General features: G+C 41.2%; 1 protein-coding gene across 2 annotated transcripts in view; it reads right to left on the bottom strand.

Moving 5' to 3' along the window:
* Positions 1-896: 896 nt before the first annotated feature.
* Positions 897-26,346, bottom strand: part of CARD11 (caspase recruitment domain family member 11) — a 46,838-nt gene continuing 21,388 nt past the window's right edge. For both annotated transcript variants that reach the window (XM_055803638.1, XM_005228981.3), the window contains 23 exons: positions 25,945-26,157; positions 25,185-25,322; positions 24,220-24,545; positions 22,774-22,953; positions 20,670-20,822; positions 20,451-20,576; positions 19,769-19,966; positions 19,094-19,273; positions 18,009-18,063; positions 16,672-16,787; positions 15,389-15,492; positions 12,631-12,683; positions 11,702-11,834; positions 10,940-11,141; positions 9,956-10,082; positions 8,623-8,863; positions 8,117-8,213; positions 6,983-7,078; positions 5,904-6,036; positions 5,169-5,348; positions 3,893-4,017; positions 2,942-3,057; positions 897-2,400 (listed from right to left, as the gene is read on the bottom strand). In XM_055803638.1, coding sequence (XP_055659613.1) covers positions 2,196-2,400; positions 2,942-3,057; positions 3,893-4,017; positions 5,169-5,348; positions 5,904-6,036; positions 6,983-7,078; positions 8,117-8,213; positions 8,623-8,863; positions 9,956-10,082; positions 10,940-11,141; positions 11,702-11,834; positions 12,631-12,683; positions 15,389-15,492; positions 16,672-16,787; positions 18,009-18,063; positions 19,094-19,273; positions 19,769-19,966; positions 20,451-20,576; positions 20,670-20,822; positions 22,774-22,953; positions 24,220-24,545; positions 25,185-25,322; positions 25,945-26,143 — 3,483 coding nt within the window. In that variant the 5' untranslated portion in view covers positions 26,144-26,157 and the 3' untranslated portion in view covers positions 897-2,195. The remainder of the gene's footprint in view (positions 2,401-2,941; positions 3,058-3,892; positions 4,018-5,168; positions 5,349-5,903; positions 6,037-6,982; positions 7,079-8,116; positions 8,214-8,622; positions 8,864-9,955; positions 10,083-10,939; positions 11,142-11,701; positions 11,835-12,630; positions 12,684-15,388; positions 15,493-16,671; positions 16,788-18,008; positions 18,064-19,093; positions 19,274-19,768; positions 19,967-20,450; positions 20,577-20,669; positions 20,823-22,773; positions 22,954-24,219; positions 24,546-25,184; positions 25,323-25,944; positions 26,158-26,346) is intronic.

A 26,346-nucleotide genomic window follows, 5' to 3' on the forward strand; every position in this document is an offset into this window, starting at 1 on the left:
TATGATTTCTGTCCGGTGAGCAGTCAGCTGGTTGCTCCTGAAGGGATCTGACGCTGACCTGGCTGAACTTTTTGCTGAAGCAGCTGAGAAATGTTCTTACAGTCCCTCCCATTGCTCAGCTGTGGACTCAAAAGCTATCACAAGAGGGGCAGGAACAAACCACAGGCAGCTGTTACACAAGGTTGCGTTATCAGGACATTAGGAATGAATTCAAAATGCTCCTGAAGGCTTAGCTTTTCCAACAGATACTTTCTTATTTCTGCTTGAGCTACAGAGGATCTCTGAAGAATCATCCAATTTGCTCTTTATATACCCCAACTGGTTGTTATTCTTTGCCCTGGAGGGAGTTGCAGATTGTGTATGCAGCCTGTACTTTGTAAAGAGATTGCAAATAGTAGTGTCCCCCTGCTTGCTCAGCCCAAACAGATGGCATTGGGCAGGTAAAGAGCTATTCTCTAAGAAATGCTAGCTATGAACAGCCTTTCAAACATTAATAATTTGAGAAACAGAGCAGTGGAAATTAAATGTAAAGTGACATAAATGACTTTCAGAAGACATCATGAGTTAAAAAATGATGTGCATAAAAGAGAAGAGCAGAAAAGCACAATCACACAAGCCAACATGAACTGACCCAACCTACCTGAGAGACACCCACAGCATCAGAAGCTCATTGCAAAGACAACATAGCAGTTAATCTAGTGAGGCAACCAGGCTAGATGTTTTGCTTGAATTCTGTTTGTCTTTTTATTGCCAGCTGCTGCATGTCAGCCTGAAGCACCTAGATGGGGGACTTGGGATGCACACAGAAGCAAAGGTAAATTTGTTACTAAGTGCATCTTAGAAGGGAGGGATATGACAAGGAATGAAGGATCTAAGGATAATGGGACGTACAACTCTTTGTCTGTAGGTCAATTTTTATTGCATTTCAGATCAGCAATTGTGCAAGTCATTATTATCTGGTCAGTTTTATTGAATCAATTTGGCAGTCTCAATACAGTCTCTAATGTATAGAGGGAAAATTTTAGAAGACTGAAAAGATTTAGGAGTTTTAAGTCCCACTCATTATCAGTAGAACTTAAACTCTCTGAGGAGTTAAGTGCTTTTGGAAGTGGGATGTGGTCTTCTAAGTCATGTACACACTTTTGAAAACATTATCCTTCTTGGCCACAGCACAGTGTGATGCTTGCTGGTCTCCTTGCTGTCAGTCATGGCAGAGAGGTCAAGGACTGAATGGCTCACAGTGATTATTGGCTTATGAAGTTCTCCTTTTCTTCTTCTCAAAACAGTCCCTCCTGTTGAGAGCAGGCATGTTGGCAGGTGATGATGTTGTAGAGAAATACAGATTTCAGTAGAGAAACAGAGAAACTTGTTGTCTGGAGAAGGCACCATGGTATTTTCCACAAGTGAAAAATGTTAAAAACTGAGAGATGTACAAATGAATACAATGCAGAGGCAGGGATAAACTAAATGAAAGGTTGGCAGACCTGGAAAGATCTGATGTACCACTGGGACAGTGGAGTCTATTTTCCTGTAAGTACCAGGACTACAAAGGAAATCTGCAAAACTGTTAAATAAAACTGGGGTTTAAAAAGGAAGGGGGAAACGTCTTTTTAATTAATGCCAGGAATTATAGCTATTTTCTTCTCTTATGATTAAAACGGTTACGGAGAAACAGGGCTACAGAGCTGCCATGGCCATCAGTGGTAGTGTTGCTGTTGCTACCAACCAGCCTCCAGCTTCCTTAATTGGTTATGTTAGGAATCTCACCTTAGGGTCGCATATCCTTTAGCCCAGTCCCCGTGCTTTATTCCTCTTAGATTCCACTATCTGGTCTCATCAGAAATTTTCAATGAGCCAAATTTTTAACATAATAAATTACCCCAAGCTCCCTCTCAAGATCTTTGTCCTTTTCCCATGTTAAACAGCTGCTATCCTTTAAGAGATGCTGGTGGGTCAGAAGCTGTGGTGGTGGCTGTGGTCTGATCCACATCCTAGATCCCCAGCACCAGAGACATTGGCTGTTCCACACAGCTCCAGTTCCATTCCATACATGCATTCTGCCAGCAGGAAGTCCCCAGCCAGCAAGGGTGAAACAGGACAGAGCACTGGGCACCTAATTGGAGAATTCTGCAAGCCCCTGCTCCACCTGGATATGTCCTTTTGTCACCATAGAGCTCCATTTTACTGATTGTTTTTTATAGCTGATCCTCATCTATCCAGATGGTTTTACGCTGCTCTTCTCCGATCTTGTCTTTTATTGTTCGGATAAGATCTTCAATACTGCTCCATGCATCTGCCTCTACAGAGGCATAAAGACATGGCAGTGCTTCCAGTTCTTTCTCCTTCAGACGGCACATACGTAAAAACTCATCTTCGGTCTCTGGCTTTGGGAGTAGTTTCCTGTATCAAATGAGCAGACCAAAAATAAATGTCTTTTTGTCATTTTTGTCCCATTTGTCCCATCAAGAATTTATTTTCTGCTGACAATATACAAGCCATAAAAGCAGTGGAGAATACAGCTACTCCCAGTCTATCCTCCCCTTACCTCTGTGCTGCCCCCAAGGAAAAATATTTGCTATGGGGAAACAATTTAAGAGGATTGAATGAAAGAAGAGTGCAAGTGTTTATGACCTTTCCTCTTCCAGCTGGCATTACTTTAAGAAATGCTGTGGGAGTGCTGAGCATGGAGAAGACTGCATATTCTTTGGTCTTATCCTCCCACAATGCTCATTGCTATCAGTGACAGTGAAAGGGTGCTAGATTTGGGGACTTCCTACTTTCTCTGGTTGTAAGATTTCAGGGAGGAGTCACGGGAGGAAATAGTGCACATAGAAGCACCAGATGAAGAAGTTTATTTCTCTCAGTGAGAACATTATTGGATTTGAGAATTATTCACTGAATAAGACAGAATATCAAATATGCAAAAGGTTTGATACGTTACCTGAACCTCTTGATGTTTTTCTCTGAGACTCTGATAAAGAGAACAATAGGATATATCTTGGCTTTGATTAAATCCTTTGTGCAGCTTATTCCAGCTTCGAGGAGACAATGCTTGTTCTAAAAACAAAGTCATAACAGTGTCACAAAGGAACATTCACTGCTGTGGAATGTCGAGATAAAGGTATCCATACCTTATAGGGTCAGCTGAAAAGCTCTTCATTTACCATTGTACTGATTTAAAACCTTTTAATCAAATATACATTTAAAGTCCATACTCCTCCTACTGGTTTAAAACTAGTCAGTCAAATAACAGCTGAGCTTAATAGCTTTCTGAAGAGATTTAAAATAGAAATGGACTGTTCTAAAGATGAAAAGTATAAAATACCAGTTTTACATATATACATAAACACACACACTTGCTCTTTGTGCAGAAGGAACATCTACTGCAACTACTTGTGAGAGAAAAAAACATCACTTTAATTCTAATTTTTTCCATGCTGTGCATCAAGTCTACTCTACTTGATACAAGATCTCTGTCTTCGACATTGTTATCTTTGTACTGTACACCCCTGTCTCTGTTTCAGGCTATCCTTTCTTTTGTCTAGGTCCTTGTATCTTTTACTCTCTCACACATCCATATATACTTATGGTATGAAAAGGAAATTAATAAGGGATGAAGCATACAAAATAAAAGGATATTTTGTTGCATCAATGTGGGTCATCACAGGTAATGAGCAAGAATATAAGAGGATATGGCTGAGGATGAAAAAGAAAAGGGAAAGTAAGAGCACAAGTAAAAGCCATTTTGGGAAATAAATACAAATCTGAGAATGAAGGTGGGCAAGAGAGAGAACACGCAACTGTAAATTGGTCAGTCTCCTATTCAAGAAGAAACACACATTGCAGACATTCCCAGACAGCCTATCAAAGGGATACAGAGTACTCTAAGCACCTTGGCAGTGACAGCCTCGATATTGGCAGGTACTATACATTCATATGTGTTCAGATTCTTTTCTCTGCTGAAGATGATAGTCTCCATTCTTTGCTTCCTTAAGAACTCTTCCTTTGTTACAATATCTGGAAAGAGATGTGGATGAGGACAAAATCAGGATTACAGCAGAACACTTCGAAAACTATCCCATAGTACTTCACATTGGATGTAAGGATGGTTCAGGGAAAGAAGACGAGCAATGAATTGTCTTAACAGCTGCCTCATTTCTTCCATTGAATTCAATTAAAGCCTAATCTGATCACAGCTGAGCATCTCAGCTATATGCTGCACCAATGAGTCCTTGGGCAATTGCTACAACACTATGAAGGCATTAAATTAAAACAGTAAATACAATTCCAGCACCTAATGTTATGTAGTAACGTTTCAGGGCTGCAGGATGCTGAGAAGTGCTAAAAAAAAAAGGTCTCTTCAGTATAGGCTCCTAAAACAAGGATTTAGTGTTCCAACATTTGTGTTTAAAGTTTCGAAAAATTTGGCTTAGGTTGCAATGTGTGATACTGGCCCCCTTGTGAATTGCAGCTCTACATCAAAGCTTTTGTTTTATGTTGCAAGACAAGGGATATTTATTATAATACTTAACTTTTCAGTTTCTCTGTCTGGATAACTGTAGGACTGCATGCTATGCGGTTGGTATTCAATATTAGTGTAAAAATGAAACGTCAGCTATGTTTAATGCTGTGTTGTATACAATCTTGCCCTACAGCAATCACGGTACTGCATATTGCTTTAATAGTAAATATTTAGCATGGAAGAAAATCAGTCTTTTGAGTAGATCAAATGCACAATCTTCACAGCCTTGGATGAGATAGAAACCTAAAGTCGCTTTAGGGAAGATATTCCTCATAATAGCAAATACTAGAAACAAATTAATCAAAATTTCACATTGCCTAGATATGCAGTATGCAAACAGTATGCAAACAGAAAGAGCACTTGCAGCATTTCAGTCTCTGAGGGGCATCCTAGCAACCACACAGCATACACATGGAAAATATTCATAGACACAGAATCTCATAACCATGTGCAATGGCTGTCTCAAAAACATTAAAGTATCTCAGATGTTCTCAAACTCCAGGATTTATAGGTACACATCACTCTGATGTGACTTGAAGTACCTCAAGCAACTATCACATATGCATGTCCCTATGTGTGCATGCATATATAAGTTCATGTTTCCACCAGTGAGGGTTAACAGTCATGGTCCTCCTTTATCCATTACCTGGCTTGCATATGTTGAATTCCAGGGCACCTCCAGAGTTGAGAAGCTTCTGTACCAAGGTCTTGGCAAGCATGGTGGGGGTGAAAAGTACGGGGCGCCTGCGCTCACAGTGGATTGGTCTCACCAAGCTATAAGGGATCAGGCTGAGCCTCTTATTAATTTCACTTTCGGAATCCAAATCTGAGTAAAGAACAAGACATTTATCTTCTGGTTTCCTCTCCATCAGTATTTGGAGAAAAAGAAGGAGAAACACACGAACTAGAAATGAAGGCTTAGTCATCCTGCTCCTCCTTTCTCTTTTGCCAGGGTTGTCTTTACTGTACAGCCTGTAGTTTGATGTCCAATCTAATACTAAATAGTGTCTAAATCAAGTGCCTTTTGCTTTCAAGAGATTATTTCATGGTTTAACAGGACACTTGCTTGGAGAATCTTTCTGCTTGTTAGCTTGACTTACTTTGAATTAAACATTTGAATTACATTTTTGGACAAAGAGCAAGAAAGCACCTAGGAAGAACTGCCAACCAAATAGGAAGTTTCAGCGTCCTAAACTTGCTCATGAAGGCTCAGTGCCCCAAGCAGTTTTAGTAAAATCAGTTTTGGTCGCAAATGCTTTTGAATTTTTGCAATAGTAAAGACCTATGACATTTTTCATAGCCATGCTGTTATGTAGACCTTTATGTAGACCTTTATATCAATGCCATGTCTGTAAAAGCTATTACTATTTTATATCCATACCTTCCGTTTTATCAGGCGACAGCTTCTTTGCTTCAGATGAGGTCCGTGCCAGACCAGAGGGCCAGCCAGTGACGATACGGACTCGCTCATTGCTATTCATACGCTTGTATTTGTTTTCAGACCTACTGACAAACTGAAAAGGTGAACAAAGAGATTTGACCCTCATTTCTTACATTCTTTATTCTCCCATGTATTCATCAGCCCACACTTGTTATCTACGAGATCTGAATTACCTATGTCTATCAAAGACAAGACTCCATGGGTCTGTTGACTGAATTCTAAGGCTCTTTAAATATCATAGATCTGATTCAGAGCTTTTGTTAATCCCCTTTGGGATTTCTTATTTTGTTCTCTGCTCTTAAGCGGCATGTTTTTTTCTTTGCAGAGCAAACTGCTATCACCAGTACAAGCACTGATGCTCCACCGCAGAGTAACATACACCCTCTTGAGTATTTGCACAAATGTATCACAGCTTATACCCAAAACTCTGCCTCTTCTTTCCTGTACCAGAAAGACTTAAAACTTCCCAAATGGCACATTTTTACACTGAGAAATAGGCTTCAGGCTTTCATTCCTCATCCACCCTACTATTCCTCTATCCAAATATTAATTCCTCCTCCTGTATATTTGCTAACCTTCACAACCACGTTCATAAGGCTTTGTCTTTCACCTACACAGTCTCTGTCACCCTCAGAGTCAATGACCTGCAATTAAAGGACCGTTTTATGATGGAACCTTATCTCACAGAGACTGGGGGATTTGGTCTAGTCCGATGGATTTATCCTTACGGTTCGAGCACAACACATTTCAGCCTCTAATGGCAGACATGTTTGATTCATCAAGCTACATCAGTAATGGAAGGCACGCACTTAAAAGAAAACACACCGCGTCTCAAAAGCAGTTAGAAAACACAACCCATTCATCTGTTCCAAATATTAAATCTCTTTTTTATAGGAATAAATCCCAATACAACTTCTATACCTGAGGTGGAGTTTCTGGGGAAATTAGGTTAGCCTGAGAATACCTGCTGTTCAGTCCCACTATTTCAGACATTGCATTGAGCGTTTGACCTTTATTACCTGTAATATTTGGCCCAAAAGAAAGCTTGCTCTGGATAGGCGAGGGCTGGCTTTTGGGTCGTTCTGTGGGGCAGGCTCCTCTGGCTGCAATGTATTCTAGTGAAAAATAACAGGAGTTTTTCTTTCCCTCCTTCTTTTTTTTGCTTAAATCACAGCATTCCAGAAACAGAAGAAGCAAAAGCAGGTGTTTTATATTTCCAACAAAAGGGACATTGATTGATTGATATCTATCCCAAATACAGTACTCTAAGCAAACTGCAGACATTGCATGGCCTATGCCGAGTAACTCTGCTTCTGTTACTCTCCTCTTCTGCACTCCGCAGGAGAGCTGCTCTTCACAGCTTATGAAAGAGGCTATTTCTGCACCAAGAAATAGTATGCAAAGCTTTTTCTTTCACTAGCATCTCTGCCAGTGATCTCTGTCCCTTTGATCAGCGGGGACAGTAGCACAGAAGGAATGCATGACACTTAACCTTGATTGAAATTGAGTAAAAACACTGGCTATAGTGTCTCTGCAAATGTTAGAAGCATATGTCTCCCAGGCTCTAAAAATACTTATGGTAACTAACAGACCAGGAAGTTAGTTTGTAATTATGTAAAGATGGAATCCTTGGGTCTAAACAAAGAAAAATCAAATTACTTTCCCTGAGGGAAAAGGAGAAATTGGCAGGGCTGTTGTTTGTGAAGACCTGAAAATCCCACTTCTCTCCATAGCATGTAGGTTGGAAGAGACAGGTCTTTCTAACACGGGACAATGATAGCTCTGTGGATTAGATGCTTATTCACAGTAGGAGAGAAATTATTTTGATTATTAACTCCAAGCACACAGCTTCTTCCTCATGTGGATATGAAGATGCATTTGAGACTTACAGGCAGAGAAGAATGAAAGGGACTAACTAAGACACAGAACAGATATTAGACTTTAAAGTACACTCCCTCATAGCTGGAAGGATTAATAGTGCTAGGTCCATTGCCAGGGAGAATGTAATTTAAAGCAAACATAAGGTACCCATTGCCTGGCACAATCAAAACATACATAGAGCGTAAACAGGACTTTCTGTAAAATTAATGTAATGAACAACAAGTAGCATTGGAGTTTTGGGTGTTAAAAAGACCTTGTTTGTAGATACTTACCCGGAGTGCCCGAAGAGTGTTATATGAGCTTTCTGTCTCATCTTTGCTTCCTCTGTGCATCAACCGCTGCAGCTTCACCAAAAGAAGTTGCTGGGCTCTGAAAGAAAGGGTGGAATCACATAGATCAAGATATATTTGAAACCACTCAGAAGAAAGCTGGGTTGCAGTGGGTCTGAGCCTACAGAAAAGATTAAATAGGAATAGCAGTGAGGACTGACTGAACCACACAGTAAATGCAGGAACAAAATAATGAGCAGGACTGCAGTGAGTTCAGGATTAAAGAATCTCCATGGCATATTTTCCTACGATACATTTTGAGAAGGCCACGTTATTCTTTCAGGTAACATCTGGAGTCTCCTTTGTAAAGCTTTATAGCTTATAAAGTTTAACATCACCAGGCCTTAACTAAAAAATTAAGACATATACCTCTTTTCTTACAGCAGTTATTAATTTCCCCGTTTACAGAACCACGGCTCTCCGTCGTGGTCACTCAGCACTACACTCACCTGCTGTAGCTGGGAATGGTCCCCATTTCCAGGTCCCTGTCAGTAAATGGATCAACTCTGGCACACAGCCACTCACACCTTCCCTGGTACATGGTGTCAAGAATATGAACAATCTCATCACATTTCACTGACAGGGAACAGCAGTCCAGCTGGCTGGAGATGTTCAGGTTCAAGCGGATATGAAATGAGTCCCCTGATGTGATCAGCCCTTCTTCCAGTTCTGAGAGCAGTTTCCGGTAACCTGCAGCAGGGAAGGAAGGGGTGAAGCATGATTGCTGCTGGCCAGGCCTCAGTACTGCTGCGTTCCTGGGCACCCTCTGGGAGAAGCACATGGCACACATTCCTGAGACTCCTCCAAGAGGGTTTACACTTCCAGAGTGCTAGTTACACTAGTTACAAGGTTACGGGCCTACACCTTAAAGACACTAATGGAACACTGATTCAGAAAAAGCTTATGCTGCTGGTATCAGAATCGGTGAGAATATTCTCATTATAATGCTATTTTAGGTAACTCCTTCAGTACTCCACACATAACCTGTGAAAGACAGAACTTTGCAGCAAAGGTGCAGACACAGCTATAGCTCTGTCCTGTAAGTACAGCCTGAGTTCTGCCACCAGTTTTAATGACAAGCTATTCCCTTTATTATTAGCTTTAATTGGCACTCCCACTATCTATAACATGCTTTATCTGCAGTTTAAGTGGTGCTCAAAAAAAATTGCAATAGTCTTTCCTACCTTTGAAAACATCAAAGAAAATCAAAGACATCACTTCCTGTGTGATCTATGCAGCTGAAATTCTCTAACCAGCATTAAAAAAAAACCAAAAACCCTGCAAATTTATATACACCAGTAAAAAATGGATTTTGGAATGTAATTTTTGATCCATAACCTGAAATTATCATTACAGGCCATGAACACTAAAATCAAACTCTGCTCACCACACATGAACTCTAGCTGTTAAAGATAAGATAAAGCCACAAAGGTAATAAACAGGGCAACTCCATCAGGTAAATGCTAAATTGACTTCAGCTGGATAAAGATGATTCAGCTCACCACGCTGTATTACAGAAAACTGTACATAAAAATCAGCTTGATATTGGCCCACCATGCAAATCCTTCAGAGTCCTGTAGTGACAAGCATATGGGCTTTTTTTTGTTCTCAGTTGCAAAGCTAAAAGCTGGAGCAGTTACACAAAGCAGCTATAATTAACATCAGGGGCATGCTTCAGATTTATACCAATACAAAGGATATTCTGGTTCTGTCATTCTCATCCAGATGAGTTAGTATAATAGACTTGGGCCTATTTGAGATGAGAAATACTTTTGGTCTTACCTTCATGATTTGATTTATACTGGAGTGTCACTGGACCACTGCACCTCTGAATTGTCCAGTGAACTTCTTCCTTTGTGCAAGTATCCAACGGAACACTCTGATTTTCCCCTTTAATGCAGCCCTCCAACTAGACATGAAAGAAATATTACTCTCCAGTGCAGGTTCAATCTCTGAGTCAATTAAACCATTTTTTTTAAAGCAGCATAATCTTCTTCTGATTAAACAATGAAGATACTTTGCTATCAGGATGCAGATTACATTCTAATTATTTAATTTCTTTTCTCTCAAATTATGAATGCTAGCAGTCAACAGAACTGCAGCTCTTTGACAATCACAGGCTTCTCAGCAGTAAGTAGTGCAGGAATAGAAATTGTAGGGGTTTTTTTTCCCCCCTTGGAGACATTTTAACAGGAAAATGGTTTGGGAACATTGGCAATGGAGAGAAAACTAAGCAAGAAGCAACTCAGCAGAAGCACCGTCTCACTCCTGCTTATGTGATGCCAGGGACACTTATGCAGCTGTGCAGCCCCTTCTTCCCATTCACATCCCACCTGTATCCATTTTTGCTCATAACATGTCCAGTCCCAAGATAGGCCACTCTAAAGAATGGTTTAGGAGGCATCATGCTAAGCTGAGTAACATCAACTTCCTTTCAGGTAGGCAAGTACTAGGAAGTTGACAGCAAATCTCATTCTAGTCTTTTCAGAGGGGCTGTACTACACAACACAGCATTAAAGAAAGCATCAGTTGCTCTGATCTCTTCCATACAGAACTACCGTGAAGTGCAAAAGTGTCTCTGTGTGTTGAATGACCGTAAATACTATTTTCTCTATTTTCATAGTTAATAGCAGATTTTCTTCTGGATGAGTCATAATACTTTGTCATTAATAAGAGATGAAAGAAGAAACAAAGGAAAGTATTGTGGTGAGTGTGTGTGCATGCAGGTAGACAGATATCCAATACTGTTGATTATTTTCTGCTCACCAGTAGGATTTGGTGTCCCTCCCGAAGGCCTGCTTTCTCTGCAAGTGATCCTGTCTTGACAGAGCTAATAAAGCTGCCTTTGTCATTACCTCCAACCAGAGTGATTTCTGAATTGAGACTGTCTCCATTCAGTGTTACGCGCTGGATAGTATGGCAGGAGTTTCTAATGCGACCAACAGATGTGACAGAGGGACGAAATGGTCTGTGTTCATGGAAGGAAGTAACAGTTAGTTATCCCAGCTTTTAGCTACCGCTACAGAGTTAAATGCATGCATGATAAATGAGACATATAAATAAACTTTAGGTGTTATCAAAGCACTAGGATCTAAGGACTCTAAAAGAAATCCTTCTCATTACTGCCTAAGTTCTGGAGAAGAGCACCTGGATAGCTTCAGGTGCCCAGACATGACTGACTAACTCAGATGTATAATAAATAATACCTCACCTAGCAACCTGTGGCAGCAAGATAACAAGATCACAAGGATAAATCTAAGCTTCTAGAACATTTTGTCTGCCTTGAAGTTTTAGGATGACCTCCACTGGTTTACAGGATATGAAAGGGCTCCAAAATAACATGTTATACTGCTGCTGACATAGAGAAGTAAAGACTTAGCACAGTATTATGAGATATTTGTGTCAAATAACCTGTGACATCATATTCCTGCCATGATATCTTCAGCAACTAATAGATAAATGGAGGACCTCTACCATAATAGCCTTTTCCCTCAGACTCTAAGGTAGGTGAACTGGCATCTCAAATACCTTTCCAGGGAGAACTTTCTGAATATGGAGTTGACATGCTCAAGCTCATAGGCATCCAGGCCTTCCGACTGATGAGAAGAAGAGGAAGAGTGCACCGAAGGAGCTCCATGTGACTGCCTGTCATGACTGTCGTCTGGAAAGAGTAACAAGAACGAAAATGAGTCCTAGATAGAATGAAAACAGTGGAAAAGGAGAAAATGAATGTTTGATTGATCCCAGCCAAAGCTGAAAGAGGAAATTCCTGATTCAGAGGCATGATTCATGTTCACAGGCCATGACAAGGAAAGTCAGTCCTGCTTACTGGACCTACCTGATCGCTCCTACAGAACAGCAAGTTGGAAGGGACCTCTGGAGACTGTCTAGTCAAACCCTTTACTCAAAGGAGGATTGGCTAGAGGAGATTGCTCAGGATATTTTCAGTTGGGTTTTGAATATCTCCGAGGATGGTGACTAGTTCACCTCTCTGGACAACCCTGTTCCAGTGACCACTCACAGTAAAAAAGCTTTTTTTCCCCCCTGTTTAAATGGAATTGCTTGTTCTTTAGTCCATGCCCATTGCCTCTTCTCCTTTCATTGGGTAGCACTGAGAAGAGTCTGGCTCTGTCTTCTTTACTCTTTCCCCTGCAAATTTGATGCTTTCCTCATTTTGAGGCTGGAGGTCTTCTTACCAACCTGCAAACCTCAGCCAAGCACCCTCCATCTATTGTCTGATTCTTCTGCCACGTACTTCTTCGGGAATACCTACTTTCTTGTTCTCACCACCAGCTGACCCTTTGTTTTCTTCTTATGATAAACTGACTTGATTTTTTTCTCAGACTGTGTCCCATCTTATTCAGACCAGGAGTTGATTATTTAACAGAATCTGTAGCTGGTGAGCTAATCACATAGATTGCATAGTTAAACTATATACACAATGTCCTCTTGCTTACCATCTAGCTCCAAAGCATCATATCCAAAGCTGTCGTTGTCATCTTCAACCAGGCTGGAATTAAAAACAAAGCATGAGATAATAGAAGAGAGAGAGAGAAAGCTGTTCACTTTCCAGCTTTCAGCAGATTTCCAACTTCAGCAGATTTCATTAAGTTCTGGAGGAAGAACTTTCTCTGTGAAAAAGAAAGATGTTGGAAGTGTTGTATCAGACAATGGCACAGCTGCAAAAAAATAAGCAAGTAACATACTTGAGGGCCCAGGGAAGATGTAGGAAGACGGCAGGAAGACAATATGTGTCAGCCAGCATGGGAAGCATGTGAAGCAGCAAGAAGGTTCAGAAGGAAGAAATGCTAAATGCAGTGAGGGAATGAAGATTTTGCTGAAGACGAAGGGAAGCTGCTGACTGATTGTCTCATATGTGTGACACCACACCTGCTTCAGCACTGAGATAAATGGTTGCATAATGTCTGCTGTATGTATACTGCAGCATGGTTTTTTTTCCATGATAGATCAAACATGTCAGAAGCTCACTGAGGGACAGAGTGAATGCAAGGGAAGTGACTGAGGTGCAGCAGTAAAGGAGTAATTTGCCTGCTTGATTTAAGGTACTTGAAGCATTTTATAACAGTTTAACGGTACCTCGCATGGTTACTCTGACACCTACGGTAACAGAATGGCAAGGCGTACCAAGCTGTTGCACAGAAACTGCCAGGCCACCGCTCTGGTCCCCGCCCAGCTCTCACTGACACAACCTTTCCTGTTAAGGATGACTAGATTGGTAGGCCTTAAACATAAACAGTTAAAATTCACCAAAATTTTGCTCTTAAAGGGATACTGGGGATGTTGGGTCCAGCCAAGTGGGTGACCTGTCTGCTTCACTAGGACTTCATTAAAGCATGTCCTTTGGTTGCAAAGCTGTTTAAATAACAGCTTGTTGTTTTTCCCATTCAGAATGATTTGTAGGTCTCCCGTGGAGCTGATATTCCTCATATCTGGCTTCAGCTGAAGGGTGAATTTTTGGAGTCAGTCCGGGGAGAATCAGCTATTTTTACACCATGCATAAGCAGGGAAATAATACACCTTTTCCTACATTAAATTATGATCTCACTTCTTTTTCACACAAATCAAGATCAGATGAACTGTGAAATCTGCAACTTGGCATGAAATAGCAATTATTTTGGATTATGTTCACAAACAAGTTAAAAAACCTTAGCAGAATAGTTATAAAGTACAGTGAACTTTTGGGCATGCTCTTGAGGTACTTGACTTGAGTTCACTCAACAAAGTAAGGCCACATTCAGAGCTTGCTCCAGGTTACCTTTTTCTTCCACATGCCAGTGGGAAAGATCACCTGAGGAAAATTTTCAGATTTCAGTACAGCTCAGTCTTCCAGTGCCTTAACGTATGGAACAGGATCTAGTCAGAGCTACAGTGAAATAAATCTACAGGATTAATAATATCCATATAATCTTTACTGCATTCTGTCATATACTGCAAATATATAAATGTTCAGGCATGCCAAAGGCTTTTCAAGTTAAGCACCTGAAACATGAAACATTCAAATCATTAATAGAACAACCCTCTTTCTCCATTTTGAATTAACACAACACACTTCAAAAAGGGGCTTGGAGGACAACATAGGAGAAGCTAAGGGACACTAGAATAAACTGTCTAAATCCTCAGCAGCCCATAAAATTATGTGGGAGAACTAGCTGAGGATGCCTTCAATGGAAAGCTGTCTTGCAAAGCTTTACACAGAGAGAGGCAAACGTGGCAGTCTGCAAAGAGGAGTTTGTTTTGAAAAGCATTAAAAATCTAAACAAAGTTCTAATAAAGATTAGATCTCAAAAAATAGATCTAATAAAGATCTAAACCCTCCACATATATTGCTTTCTTCTAAATCGGTTTGCCTGGGCTCTGTTCTTTTCTGCTTCTGCTTGGGACCTTGAGGGAACTTATTTATATCTTCTGATATTTCTGGCACAAACACTGATGCTATTCACATCAACACCAAAATAGTATGTCCAAGTATTGCATTGCTATAAAACTTTTAGAAAGGGGTTCCGTGCCATTTAGGGGACTGTGAGGCAGGCAAGGTCTCATTCCTTCCTGCCACCAACTTCCCATTCACCAGCTGATCTGATTTTACTCACAGGGGAAGTCCGCAGGGCCATGACCCAACAGCACTGGAAGCTGCAGCAGAAGGTGAAGCTGAGGGCAACGCACCTCTTTCCCCTTATTGTTATGCTGAGATAAAAAGCCCTAAGCCTGACAAAATCCACCTCCCTCACCCACTTCTTCCCCCCATTCCTCACAGATATTCAAGCAGCTGTGCTCTATTTTGGCAGCTTACAGAGAAGAAGGGGCTTTGAGAGAAGGGGAAAGGACAGGGACACCAATGCATGGAGCTGAGAAGCAAAAAGTGAAGCCATATCAGTCCGCAAAGGTAGAGCACATTCTCCAGTAGCACTGGTGCCTAGTCATTTCAGTACTGCTGCTTATTATGTACATTAAAAAATGTCGCTGTTGCAGTGGTATCACTGTGTCATTCATCCCAGCTGAACTGTCAGAGATTCCTGAGTGTTCTGGACAAAATGAGGGATGAAAGACTGCAGCCTTGAGAAGTTTAGCAAGTTAGTCCTGCTGCCTAATAGAAGCTCTCCAACTAGAGACAGAGACAAGCACATCTACAGCCCTTTTTTGCCTCCTCCTTGTGACAAGAGCTTCCAGGCATGTTTCGCCAGCGTGGTTACCTACCTGCAATGAGGGGCGTCCTCTTTGCAACGTCGGACTATTGAATCATTTCCTGGAGGCTCAGGAGTGGTTGACATGATACTGTCATTGCGACTTCTCAGAGTTTGCTTTAAAAAAAAAAAAGTGACAGGTTAACCATCTCAATCATGTTATTATTTCTTAGAGAAGCATTAGCCTGCTAGCTTGCCAGTGGTACTCTGCACCGTGAAGTAGACACAACAGTAAGAAAAATTGCGACTAGATATGCAGAATGCTACATACAAGAGCATTCGTATTCATATATTACAGCATCTTAGCAGTATGCACAGCTTGGTGCTGGCACAGTACATTTTTCTGTGACCACATGACTGGATGATTTATCAAACAATTTTAACTTTGCCCTTGATGTGTGGTGTATGTGTTGCACAGCTGACGTATAGGAGGAAGAGGATGAAAAGCAGAATGTATGGATACTTAGATATATAAATAGTAGGAATAAGAAAGAAAAACACAGATCTCCATACATTAAATTATTAACCTAGTACACTAGAAACTAAACTCTGAATTGCACTAGAGGGAAGACAGTACAAGTCATCTAAATAACCAACAGATATTCCGAAGAATATTCCTAACCCAGCTAAGCTTATTACAAGTGGCAGGGAGTTCTTTCCTGGCTATTCTTGGGTATAGTATTAATTTCCTGGGGGCAGCATTTTTCACGGTTTTATAAAAAGATGTTTTGTTCTTTGTTATTAACACTCTGCAAGAGCACTCTCTCTGTCTGCTTGTCCTGCTGTGTCTGCTCACATACATAGAATGGAATAACTACCTTGGGAGATTATGGGGATACAGCAAGCAGGGAAGAAACGGTTTGGCTATGGTATGCAGAAATTTCCAGCTGTGATCTGCACCCCTTTTCTCACTCACTGTTACTTATAGACAGGAAAAGCATTAGAGAACTGCAAAAAACCCTGCAAATTTTCTTAAATAAATTACAAAGCAGCTTTTGAAGAAAATCTTTTCCTTCTAACAGTAAACGTGAAATGGCATAAGGAGACAGTGAGAGGTCATAAATACCTTTGAAATATCTTTAAATAAACATAAACCAATTCTGTGATTTTGCAAAAGGCTAATAACATGGTTCTAACAAAATGCTGGTTAAAAGGATTAAGGGAGCCTCTGACAAGGGCCTTGAATGTGATCACAGCTGGGATGCTAGTGAAGTGCTAATACTGGGCTGTGAAAGCTCTGAACCACATCAGGAGACACAGTCGTAGACAAGCAAGGGACATCTGAAGGCTCCTTACAATCTTGCTGACTTCACAGCTGCTGATGGAGTTACTGATGGAAACAGAATTAGAGGAACTTGTGTCTGTGCGGCCATTGCTGGCATCAGCCCCGTCTTCATCCTGTGCTCTGACTGCTGCGCTCACAGACGACAGAGAAAAATACAGACACCAGAGGAAATTATGTCAGATCGCTTTCAATACAGAGTCTTTCACAGATTTGCAACAAGACTTTGGTTATCTTGCCATTTCAGCTTATCTCATTTCTCCCACCCTACACTGGAGGGAGGCTTCAGGAAGTGTGCTGTGCCCTGCACCTCTGGCTCTCTTTCCTTCCCCATCAGCTTCCCAAAAAAGTACAGAAATGCACACCACTCTGGAGAGCCTCTTGCCAACTTTTTCTTTCAGCTCTGGTCTGTACATTTTTATTAGATCTCTGAACACTATTTGACAAATTAAAGGATTGCTTTATTAATTTATGTTTTAACTTCATCATCTGAATCTGGTAGTCAGCAGTAAGATTGGCTCACTGAATTACGCTTTTTTTACAACAAAATATTTACAAGAAGCTTGAGATCACTCAGCAGCCCCAGGTGACACAGCGTGAATGTCTTTGTAGACTCCTTCTTTTCCTCAGCACCTCTAATTTGTATTAATGTTGCACATTACCTGATACCAAACATACAGTTTAACATGAAATATCTTGCAGCAGGAACCATGTTTCCCATCATTTTTTGCAAAACAGTGAGCATGCTGCTGCATGTAACACATAAAGGAAGTGCCGGCTAAACGGTGTTTGGTTCAGGAACAGTGTTACATAAATAAAAGGAATTAAGAGTACATCAAATGTGAGTACAGAGCAACAAATTTTGTAACTTGGCTTCTTGCTGATGGGTGGGCCAAACCCGTGCTCCTCAACCTTTGCAATGCTTTAGATTTAAAATTAATTCCCTTTTGCTGAAAGACAAAGGAAGTCATTAGACGATCACTAGATTAGGGTTTTTCAGCTTGAAGGATTTATCTGACAACAAGGAGAGAATAGTATAATGACTTTCCGTACATGTGTTACACCAATGACTTCAAAATTTGTGTAACCTAAAGGTAGAATTGAGTAGACAGAAAATTTAGGTCAGCTATGGGATGCAATACTGTGTGTCAGTGGAGGTACTTTTGGATGGAGAGGACACACAGGTACAAAATTAAGACATTGTTAACTATGAGAGAAACTGTCTATTTTACTCACTTGGACTTAGTTAAGAATATCCCTGGTTGGCATATTTGTTAAAACAACTTAAAGAGATTAAGTGAATGAGACAAAGCAACAGAAAAGGAATAAGGACATGGACGCTCTTTCTGACCTTGAAACTCTGATGTTTTGTTCATGCTGACAGGGGATTTAGCTCTTGGATGTATCTAAATGAAAGAGGACAAAAATCAGCACAAATGCAGAATATTTGCCACATACTGTAAACCGCATATTTTTACCCTTTCTCCACTTTTGTGGTCCATATATTTGCCCTCCTTTAAATGCCAGGCCCCCAAATTTAGAAGATATTTAAGTATCTAAATAGCACTGCAGCGAACAAGTTAGCTACCTAACTACATTTAAAAGTCTGGGCCAAATGCACTGCAATTTCCAGCTTCTGCTGAGGGAATAGAGACAAAAGGTGAAGTGGGTGCCTTGGGACTGGTTTCGGGCAGCTGTTAATACAACAGGCATCCTTTTGGAGCGTGCAATGTAAAAAATGCAGCTCTATTGCCTAAGTAATAATGACAGCCAGAGCTCAGAAAGGTTATGAAGGGCAGGGTGAATTCAAATGCAGGTGAAAAGAAAGAGAACTTCAAAATCCCAAATGTTAGATTGTATATTTTTTTACAATTCGTGAATATAGCATCAGATAATAGCTGGATGAATGCAGCTAGTCGGGGAAATCATGGACCTAACTCATGCTACCCCTTACTTTTAAGTGAGCAGAAATTGCCATAATTTAATTCTGAATTAGGCAGTTAATTTTCCTCTAGATTGTGTCCCTTTCTTTCTATTATTCCTTCCACACGAAGTGAGCTTTTCCACCAATTCTTCATTTTCCACCTTCAGCTACTTGTGTGCTGGACTTCAGGCATTATGTAATTTTTTTTCACTACTGTTAAGAAGGCAAAGAATCAATTTATTGGCAACACTCCAAGAATGTGAATGAAGCAGAAGCAAGGAGAATACACAAAATGAGAAGAAGGGGTAGAAAATGATCTGTGAAGCCCTATTGTATCTGCTCCTCAAGATGCAAATCAGCACAAGGCAAAAACTGACAGCCCACTACCATACACAAATGTATTCTTATCTTCACAGCACAGCACTTTCAGAGGCATCACCACCATACGTGTTATGTCTCTCAGTTCTAACAGTCCCTGCACTACAGCATTCCAGCCTCATACTAAGACACACCTGGATTCCCTTTAGATTCACTCTCCTCTTGAGTCGAGCTTGATCAGGCAAGAAGAATTTGCTGTCTTCTGGAGACTCTTCAGAAGTGGAGGAGTCATCTGCTTCTTGACCATTGGCTTTTGGGCTAGGACTCCCAAAGGTCTGGGAGATGATGGTAATGGGTAGATTCCGTGGCAAACTCTAAAGATCAGAAGGAAACACTTTACTTCTGAGACCAGGTTGGTATAACTCCTCATTACAGTCCTCCTTTAAAGTAATCTGATTGAACTTTCTGTGATTCCAGTGCTTCAGAAGCTCACACAGAATATGGCTCCAGATCCAAATCAGTAATTTAGATGGACATTTGTAGGGATTTCTGTTCACCGGGGCACGTTCCTCAAAAGTATGTGCAGTTTCTAACCCAGTATAGAAATTAATTTCTTTCTGCATTCCCTTTTCCTCCATTTAAAATCAAGATGTGGAATGCCAGCCTTCGAGAAGCTATGTGCTTGGCATAGACAACTTGAACCCCACTGTACTGAAGAACTCACAGCATTGACATTTAGTAGTAGAAGTTTTTTTTTCCCCAGTTAATTCATGGAGGGAATTAAAAAAGCCCCTTCTCCCTTCCACACCAAAATGTTTTTAAAAGCAAGTCTCAAAAAAAGAACTCACATCGGTCTTCCTCAGCCCTACCTGGTCGTGAAAGTTATTGTCCTTAGAGAGCCGTCGGAGTTTGCACTCCAGGTTAACAATGCAGGCTTCTTTCCGAACCACCTCAATTCGGAGTTCATCATTTCTCTCCTCCAGCTCTCGAATCTGCTTCCTGTATTTATCTTTTTCAATCAGACAATGCGAATACTGTGTCTGAGCCTCATCACGTGAGCGGAACGCCTGCAGTGGAGAGAAGAAATCTCTTCTGCACCTGGGCACCAGACACCTTCTCCTGCTGGTTTTGTTTGTAAGGTGTTTGGAACGGGGACTTCAGAACTGGTAACCATTCACCAATTAGCACAGCAGTTAGGGCCAGGATGTGCCACAGTAGTACCATCAAAAATTATGATGATGAGGGTGGTTCATTTCCAGCTCCCTCTTGGTTGGTGGCACTCCAGAGTGCAAACCGGATGACTTGACACTAATATAAAGCCTGCAGTAGCTGTTAAGATCTTCGTCCTGCCTGCCAGATGCTACGCTGTGGAAACAACCCAATATTATCCTATGTTTAATTACTGTAGTGCAAATTCCAACAAATAGCAATTTCTTGTTACTGTTTGTTTTTTAATGGTATTTTGGGTCCAATTACCCACAATTCCCCAAAGTGACACATATGAGATACAGGCTTCTGCTACTAATTTTCCCCATTTTAACTGTTAGATACCTGGTCTCGCTCCTTTTCCACCTCTTCTAGCTGTATCATCACAGTGTTCATACGGTGCTTGTACATCTCACAGTCTTTTCCTAGTGTTGAACACTTTAACTCCAAATCTTCTTTCTCTTCAAGATACTGGAAATGACACACTGTTAACCACCACTGCTCTCAGAGGGCTTTTGGGCACTAGCCTGAGACATTCCATCTTTCTATCCTTCCATTTCTTACCTTGTCTCTCAAGTCTTCCACTTGACGAATCTCCTCTTGGAGATTAAAGATCTTGTTGACCAACTCATGACGATCTTCTAGTGCCTCCTTACGGTCATGTTCCAGAATGTCCAAAATGGCCTTGTCTGAATCTGGCAAACTGCGCTTGTCAGCCTGAGGAAAGACATTTTTAAGAGACAGGCCAGGGAAAGAGAAAATAGCATTGCAGGGAGAAAAGTAACAAAGACAGAAACAAGCAAGAGGAATAGAAAATGAGCGTAGTATTGCAATGGGAAAGCAGGAGAAGAGATGGACATTTGTTCATATTTTAAAATAGAAAAGACGAGTGAAGGCTGTCTTGCTGTCAGAATATTCTGATGAAGGAACTGTTTTACTGTTTTATTGTACTGGCTATAATTTGATCCATTTTGGATGCAGTGACAATTCTTCACTCCAAGCCCTGCATTCAAAACTCTTCTCTATTAATCAGCCCTCCCTGAGCACAAAAATCACCCTTTGCCAAAGAGCAGGGCCTAAGAAAACATTCAGGGGAATTTTTAAAGTGTGCATAGGCTTTGCAGGGCTGTGCTCAGAGAATATTAAACGTGCCTGGAGTAGCTTGTACCACTGCTTCACTTTCTGTAGTGTCCAGCAATACTTTTTCTTTCAGATTTAAAATTGACAAGAGCACCAGGGCAGGTTCTAACAAATAAATTTCCATCCAAAATTAACCATAAATGGAAGATGAAAAAGGCATAAAAAGTGAGCAAGTAATATGCATATTTATTTTTAAAATACCTAGACTAGGTTGGAGATTTTGGTGACCTTTTAGTTACCCAGTATTCCTAAGTACACCTAAGTATTTCTAAAACAAACTGCCTTTCGTTTATTTATACTTCCACTTAGGGAATTTCAATCCTCTTTTTAGGTATTTCAGGATTATTTATTTCTTTAGGTGCTACAAGAACATTTCAATTAATACAAGAGATTCTACATGGACCAGAACTCCTATAACCTTCTATGCTACACCCTGTTTCAACCTTTGAATTGGATTTGTGTTAGAACTAAGAATTGTTAGGCACTGCTAGAGGCTACAGCCATTTCTGAAATGCATTCTATTGATAATTTTTTAAGTGTCATTTTAAAATGTCACAAAAGCCTTTTCCAGCAAAGTGCTAAGCACTCTCACATATATCCTAATATTTGGCTAAGCTCTTCACAGAGTAACACAGTGCTAAATTTGCTGCATATCATCCTTTGCTCTATCTGCCCAAACAAAGGTTAGTTAAGATCCCTGTGCAAGTTACAGCAGCGTTCTGCAGGGTGTTCTACTAACCAGTGACCACCCAAGTACTGAAACCTTTATTACCCTCTACTTCATTAAACCCTTCTGGTACAGATATGACAATAGCCTAGAAGAGGGTACCCAGAGCCACTGTCAGAAGTTTCTGGGCTGGCTATTTAACACAGCTTTGTAGTGACAGACTGGTACAAAGAACCACAGCAGGGCTAAAATATGGAGCTGAATGCTCAGCAATTAAACAGCTGCACTCTGCACCTTGAAAAAGACAATCTCTCATGTACAGCTTGATTTATTGGATGATTTATTTTATTTCTTTTTTTTAGAACTCCTCCTCATGCATGTTTGTCCAAGGAGTACCATGGACAGCTGGGACCTATATAAGCAACCTTCTGTTTTTCCAGACTTTACACTTATGCTTATTGTAGTTTTGCAGGCAGAGGTTTCACCCAATGCTTCCCAGCATTATAACAGCAGTGTTTGATTTGTCTGGCGTTTAAGGTGAGGAGTGGTTGCAGAGACCATGCCACCTCCACTTGTCCATAGTCACCAGTTTCCCTGTCCCTTACTGAACACATGGGAGCTGTCACCACCTGCTGCTTCTCTGTCCCACTCTCACAGCCTCCTCCAGACACTCAGATCCTGAGGGGTAGCCACCAAGGCAGGCTGTGAGGAGCTGTGGGCTATGGGAGACAGTATGGGAGGAGAGTGTGGGGGTGCCTGGAGGCAAGGAGTGGTTGAAGCCCGCTGAATCTGTCATTCGGGTAAGCAGGAGATGTAAGCCAATATGGCTGGAATTTTAAATAAAACAATCTGCTTTTATACCTGAATGATGGACTGTAACTCCTGGATTTTAGTCTTCATCATCTCATTTTCCCGCTCCAGCTCCAGAACCTGTTCCTTTTTGGGTCGGTTTTCAATATCATTTTTCAGCTTCAAAGACTGGTTCCTCTCCAGCTTGCATTCCTCTTCTACTTTGTTCAAGTGATGCTTCAGCTGGTCAATCTAGAGCAGCCAGGGCGCAGTGAAAAAGAGGAAGAGAAAGGAAAGAAGTCCTAGCTCTGATATTTACTGTTCTGAAAACACTCTCACTTTCAGGTGAAAACGTACTGTCATAGGTGGAAAAAGTAGCTTACACTGTGAATGCTAACAGGCAGCAGCTAATTAGGTGTATGCGCGTGTGTGTTGAATGTCCGTAATTGAACTGCTGAACTCTCCAGCAGCAGCCTGCTGTTTGCTAGCTACAACTGGTATGGGCTGGTTGTAAATTTTGGTAACATCTGGATTAAAAAAAAGCAGCACATCCTCAATCCTCCAAAAAATAAAAGATACGAAACAGAACTAACATTTAGGAGGCTACCACACATTGTGCTCTTGCACACAGATTATTTGAATGGAGGAAAGTAAGGGCTTTGAGTTCTAGATGGAAAAGAGAGGATCCCAAAAAGAAAAAATAATTTCAGGCAAAAGGGGGCTTGGGAAGAAGGTGGTGATGATTGTGGCTGGAGGGAAAATTTGAATGGAGGAACATCCTGGAGATCAGAGAGATGCAGAGATACAGGCCAGGGGATACGCAGGGATCTTGGCCAGTAATGTCTGCAACTGGCGGCTGTGAGCAGCTGCACAGCACGAAGCGGTGTGACCTTCTGCCCAACCCTCCTGTCCAGCAGCGATCTTCCTGCAGGGAAGGGAGGCTGAGCCCAGGGGAATGCAGTGCCGAGGTGGCAGAGTGAGCAAATGACTGTGTGAAAAGAAGTGGAGCAAAATATCTGATATCATTGGTTCAGAAATAAACCCCAGTATCCAGATCCACTATGGGTAGTTGTTTACTCCATCTCATCTGTGACACACACATTTTACAGCACTTGAAGCATTTCTGTCTCCTAAATGGCCTCCAGCTGTTCCAGTGCTCTATGTGAGACTTTTTGAATAAACCACCAGCAGCTGTAGTGCAAACCTGGATAACTGCCCCAAGGTATTACGGAGCCTGGAAAGCTAACATTATGGTTTTAGCAAACAATTATGTTTTTAAAGTTTTGTTTTGATGTATCTTATGCTCTGTTAATCCATTACAAGTATGTAAATTATCTGTCATTAATACACATCACTGCAGTTGGCATTTCTCTACAGTGATGCCTCTAATCATCTGAATAAGCAAAGCAAATGAGAGCTCTACACCTTTTACTGTCAGAGAAGGTCTCATTTTGCCAGAAACCACTGGCATCTTCCATTGGTGCTCCTGATGAAAGCAGCCCAGAGCATTTCTCTCACCTCTAACTGGAGGTCTCGGCTCCTTATCACAGCCATGCTCTTCTCGTCGCTCAGCTGGGCATATCTCATGGCCAGGTTGTAGTTCTCATCTTTCACCTTGACCAGCTCGTCATTGTAGTTGTTCCTCTCCTCCTTCATCTTGTTGTATCTCTCCTGGAAGGTCAGCAGCTCTATCTTGTTCAGTTTAAGCTGCTTTCGCTCATCTTCCAACTGTCGGGACTTAGCCAAGAGTTCACAGCGCTGCACATCTTTTGTCTTTACTTGCTGCTGAAGCTTAATGATCTCATTCATTAGGAAATGGGTAAGGCCTTCATGTCCCTCCTCCACTGAAAATGTTTGAACAGCTTATCAATGTCTAATGAAGTAACTTTATGCTAAGTAGGGTCAGCAGAACTGGGTAAGAAACAAATGTCCCAGAATATGTACAGAAGTGCAGAATATGCACTAATACATATACATTTGTATATCTAACTGGCAGCAGTACAAATATTACACAGCACGCTATTACCAGAATCACAATATATGTGCATACAGCTTGTCTGGATAGAATATGAAGCCTTTACATTTGTCTTGTTTCAGCTGAGCTGAGAGGCCTGTTGAAATAGCACAAACTTTGTAAAATAAATCTGTACAAGTGCAATTAATCTCAATGCTTCAAATTTGCTGTACATGTATAGGTCATCAGTGTGGTTTAGTCCACCGTTCCAATGCTGCTTCTCTTGAGATTTCTTGTAATGCCTATCTTTCAATTTGAAGCTCTTCAGCTTCATTCAGACAACTGAGATGTTCCTCTTCTTTATACATAACCTGTCGCTGGCACGTTTTGCATTGAAGGGGACTGAAAAACTGCAGAATGCTGCTACAAGATTAGCTTTTTTTTTCTCCATTTCTTGCCTGAAAAATCAAACCCAGTCTTCAAGATAGTCTTTACTTCAACAGGCTCCTTTGGGATTGATTCTACTCACCAACAATAGTGGAAAATCTCCGTGTAGGTTCTTTCCCTGTCACCAGTTTGTAGAGTTCCGGGTAGTAAAACTCGAGGCTTTCTAAGAAAACTACATAGCCCCTTTGGCCCTTGGTGTGGAGAATGTCCAGCAGTCGGCCTAAGTACAGAGAACAGAGAGAGAGAGAGGCGACATTCCAGCACTATGAGCAGCGTAAGCAAGTGCTCTACCCCTGAAGTCAAATCTGCTTAAGGTTCGTCTCTGCCACAGCAACACACTGTGGAAAATCTGGCTGATTAATTGAGTTCAGCTGAACTCATAAAGTGATGCCACGTATTCTTTATGTTTGTGCTGATCATTATTCTGAAGGAGTGCAGGCAAATTGGTCTCTGGAACAGAAATTTCAAAAGACGCGTTATTCAGTGCAGCCTTTACCAGGCAGTGCTGAAACACTGGGATGGCAGACCCTTCAGTGACAAATCATGAAGCACGGCAAGACAGCTGAAAACCTATTCTTGGAATGGCAGTGGCTGCTGCTTGTGTTAACTGAAATACTTGCCAGGCCTTTGATGGGAATATGAACCCCATGAGCCCAGCACTGGGAAGAGTCATTTTTATCAAAATAGCAGCCGCAGATTCCCCCCTTTACATTGAATCTCCTCTAAATGAGATACAGGGTTTCCATTTGATAATCTGTGATTTGATACAGGCTCCCTCCTGGCTCAGCAAAATAATACTATTCAGATAGGGGTGCAGATGTAGCCTATCATGAAATCGTTACCTGCTCGGTTGATTTTGGAGGGCAGCATAAGTGAGTTAAGCACCTCATCCTCATCTTGCTCATCGATTACTTTGCACTGCCGTAAGTAGGGGGTCAGTTTGGCTGGATTGATGTACCGGCTCAGCATGTGCCGGTTGCATTCTACGTTCTCCCACAAAGCTTCCTCCTCATCTTTCAGTGTCTCCAGGCAGTCATCCATCTCTGGCTCTCCTCCTTAACAAGGGAAACAGTTGGCAAATGAACATCAAATAGGACAGTTTCTATCCTGTTACCTTTTGTGCTTCCATGTCACATAGGATGAGCTTAGAATCACTTCTGACTAATGCTGAATTTGCCCTATATTGAAACTGTTTGAACTGAAGTGCAGCCTGTCCACAGCTCATCTGGAAAGTGACAGTTCAG

This window comes from Falco peregrinus, chromosome 5 (assembly GCF_023634155.1).
Source record: "Falco peregrinus isolate bFalPer1 chromosome 5, bFalPer1.pri, whole genome shotgun sequence".
In the NCBI taxonomy this organism is placed as follows: Eukaryota; Metazoa; Chordata; class Aves; order Falconiformes; family Falconidae; genus Falco; species Falco peregrinus.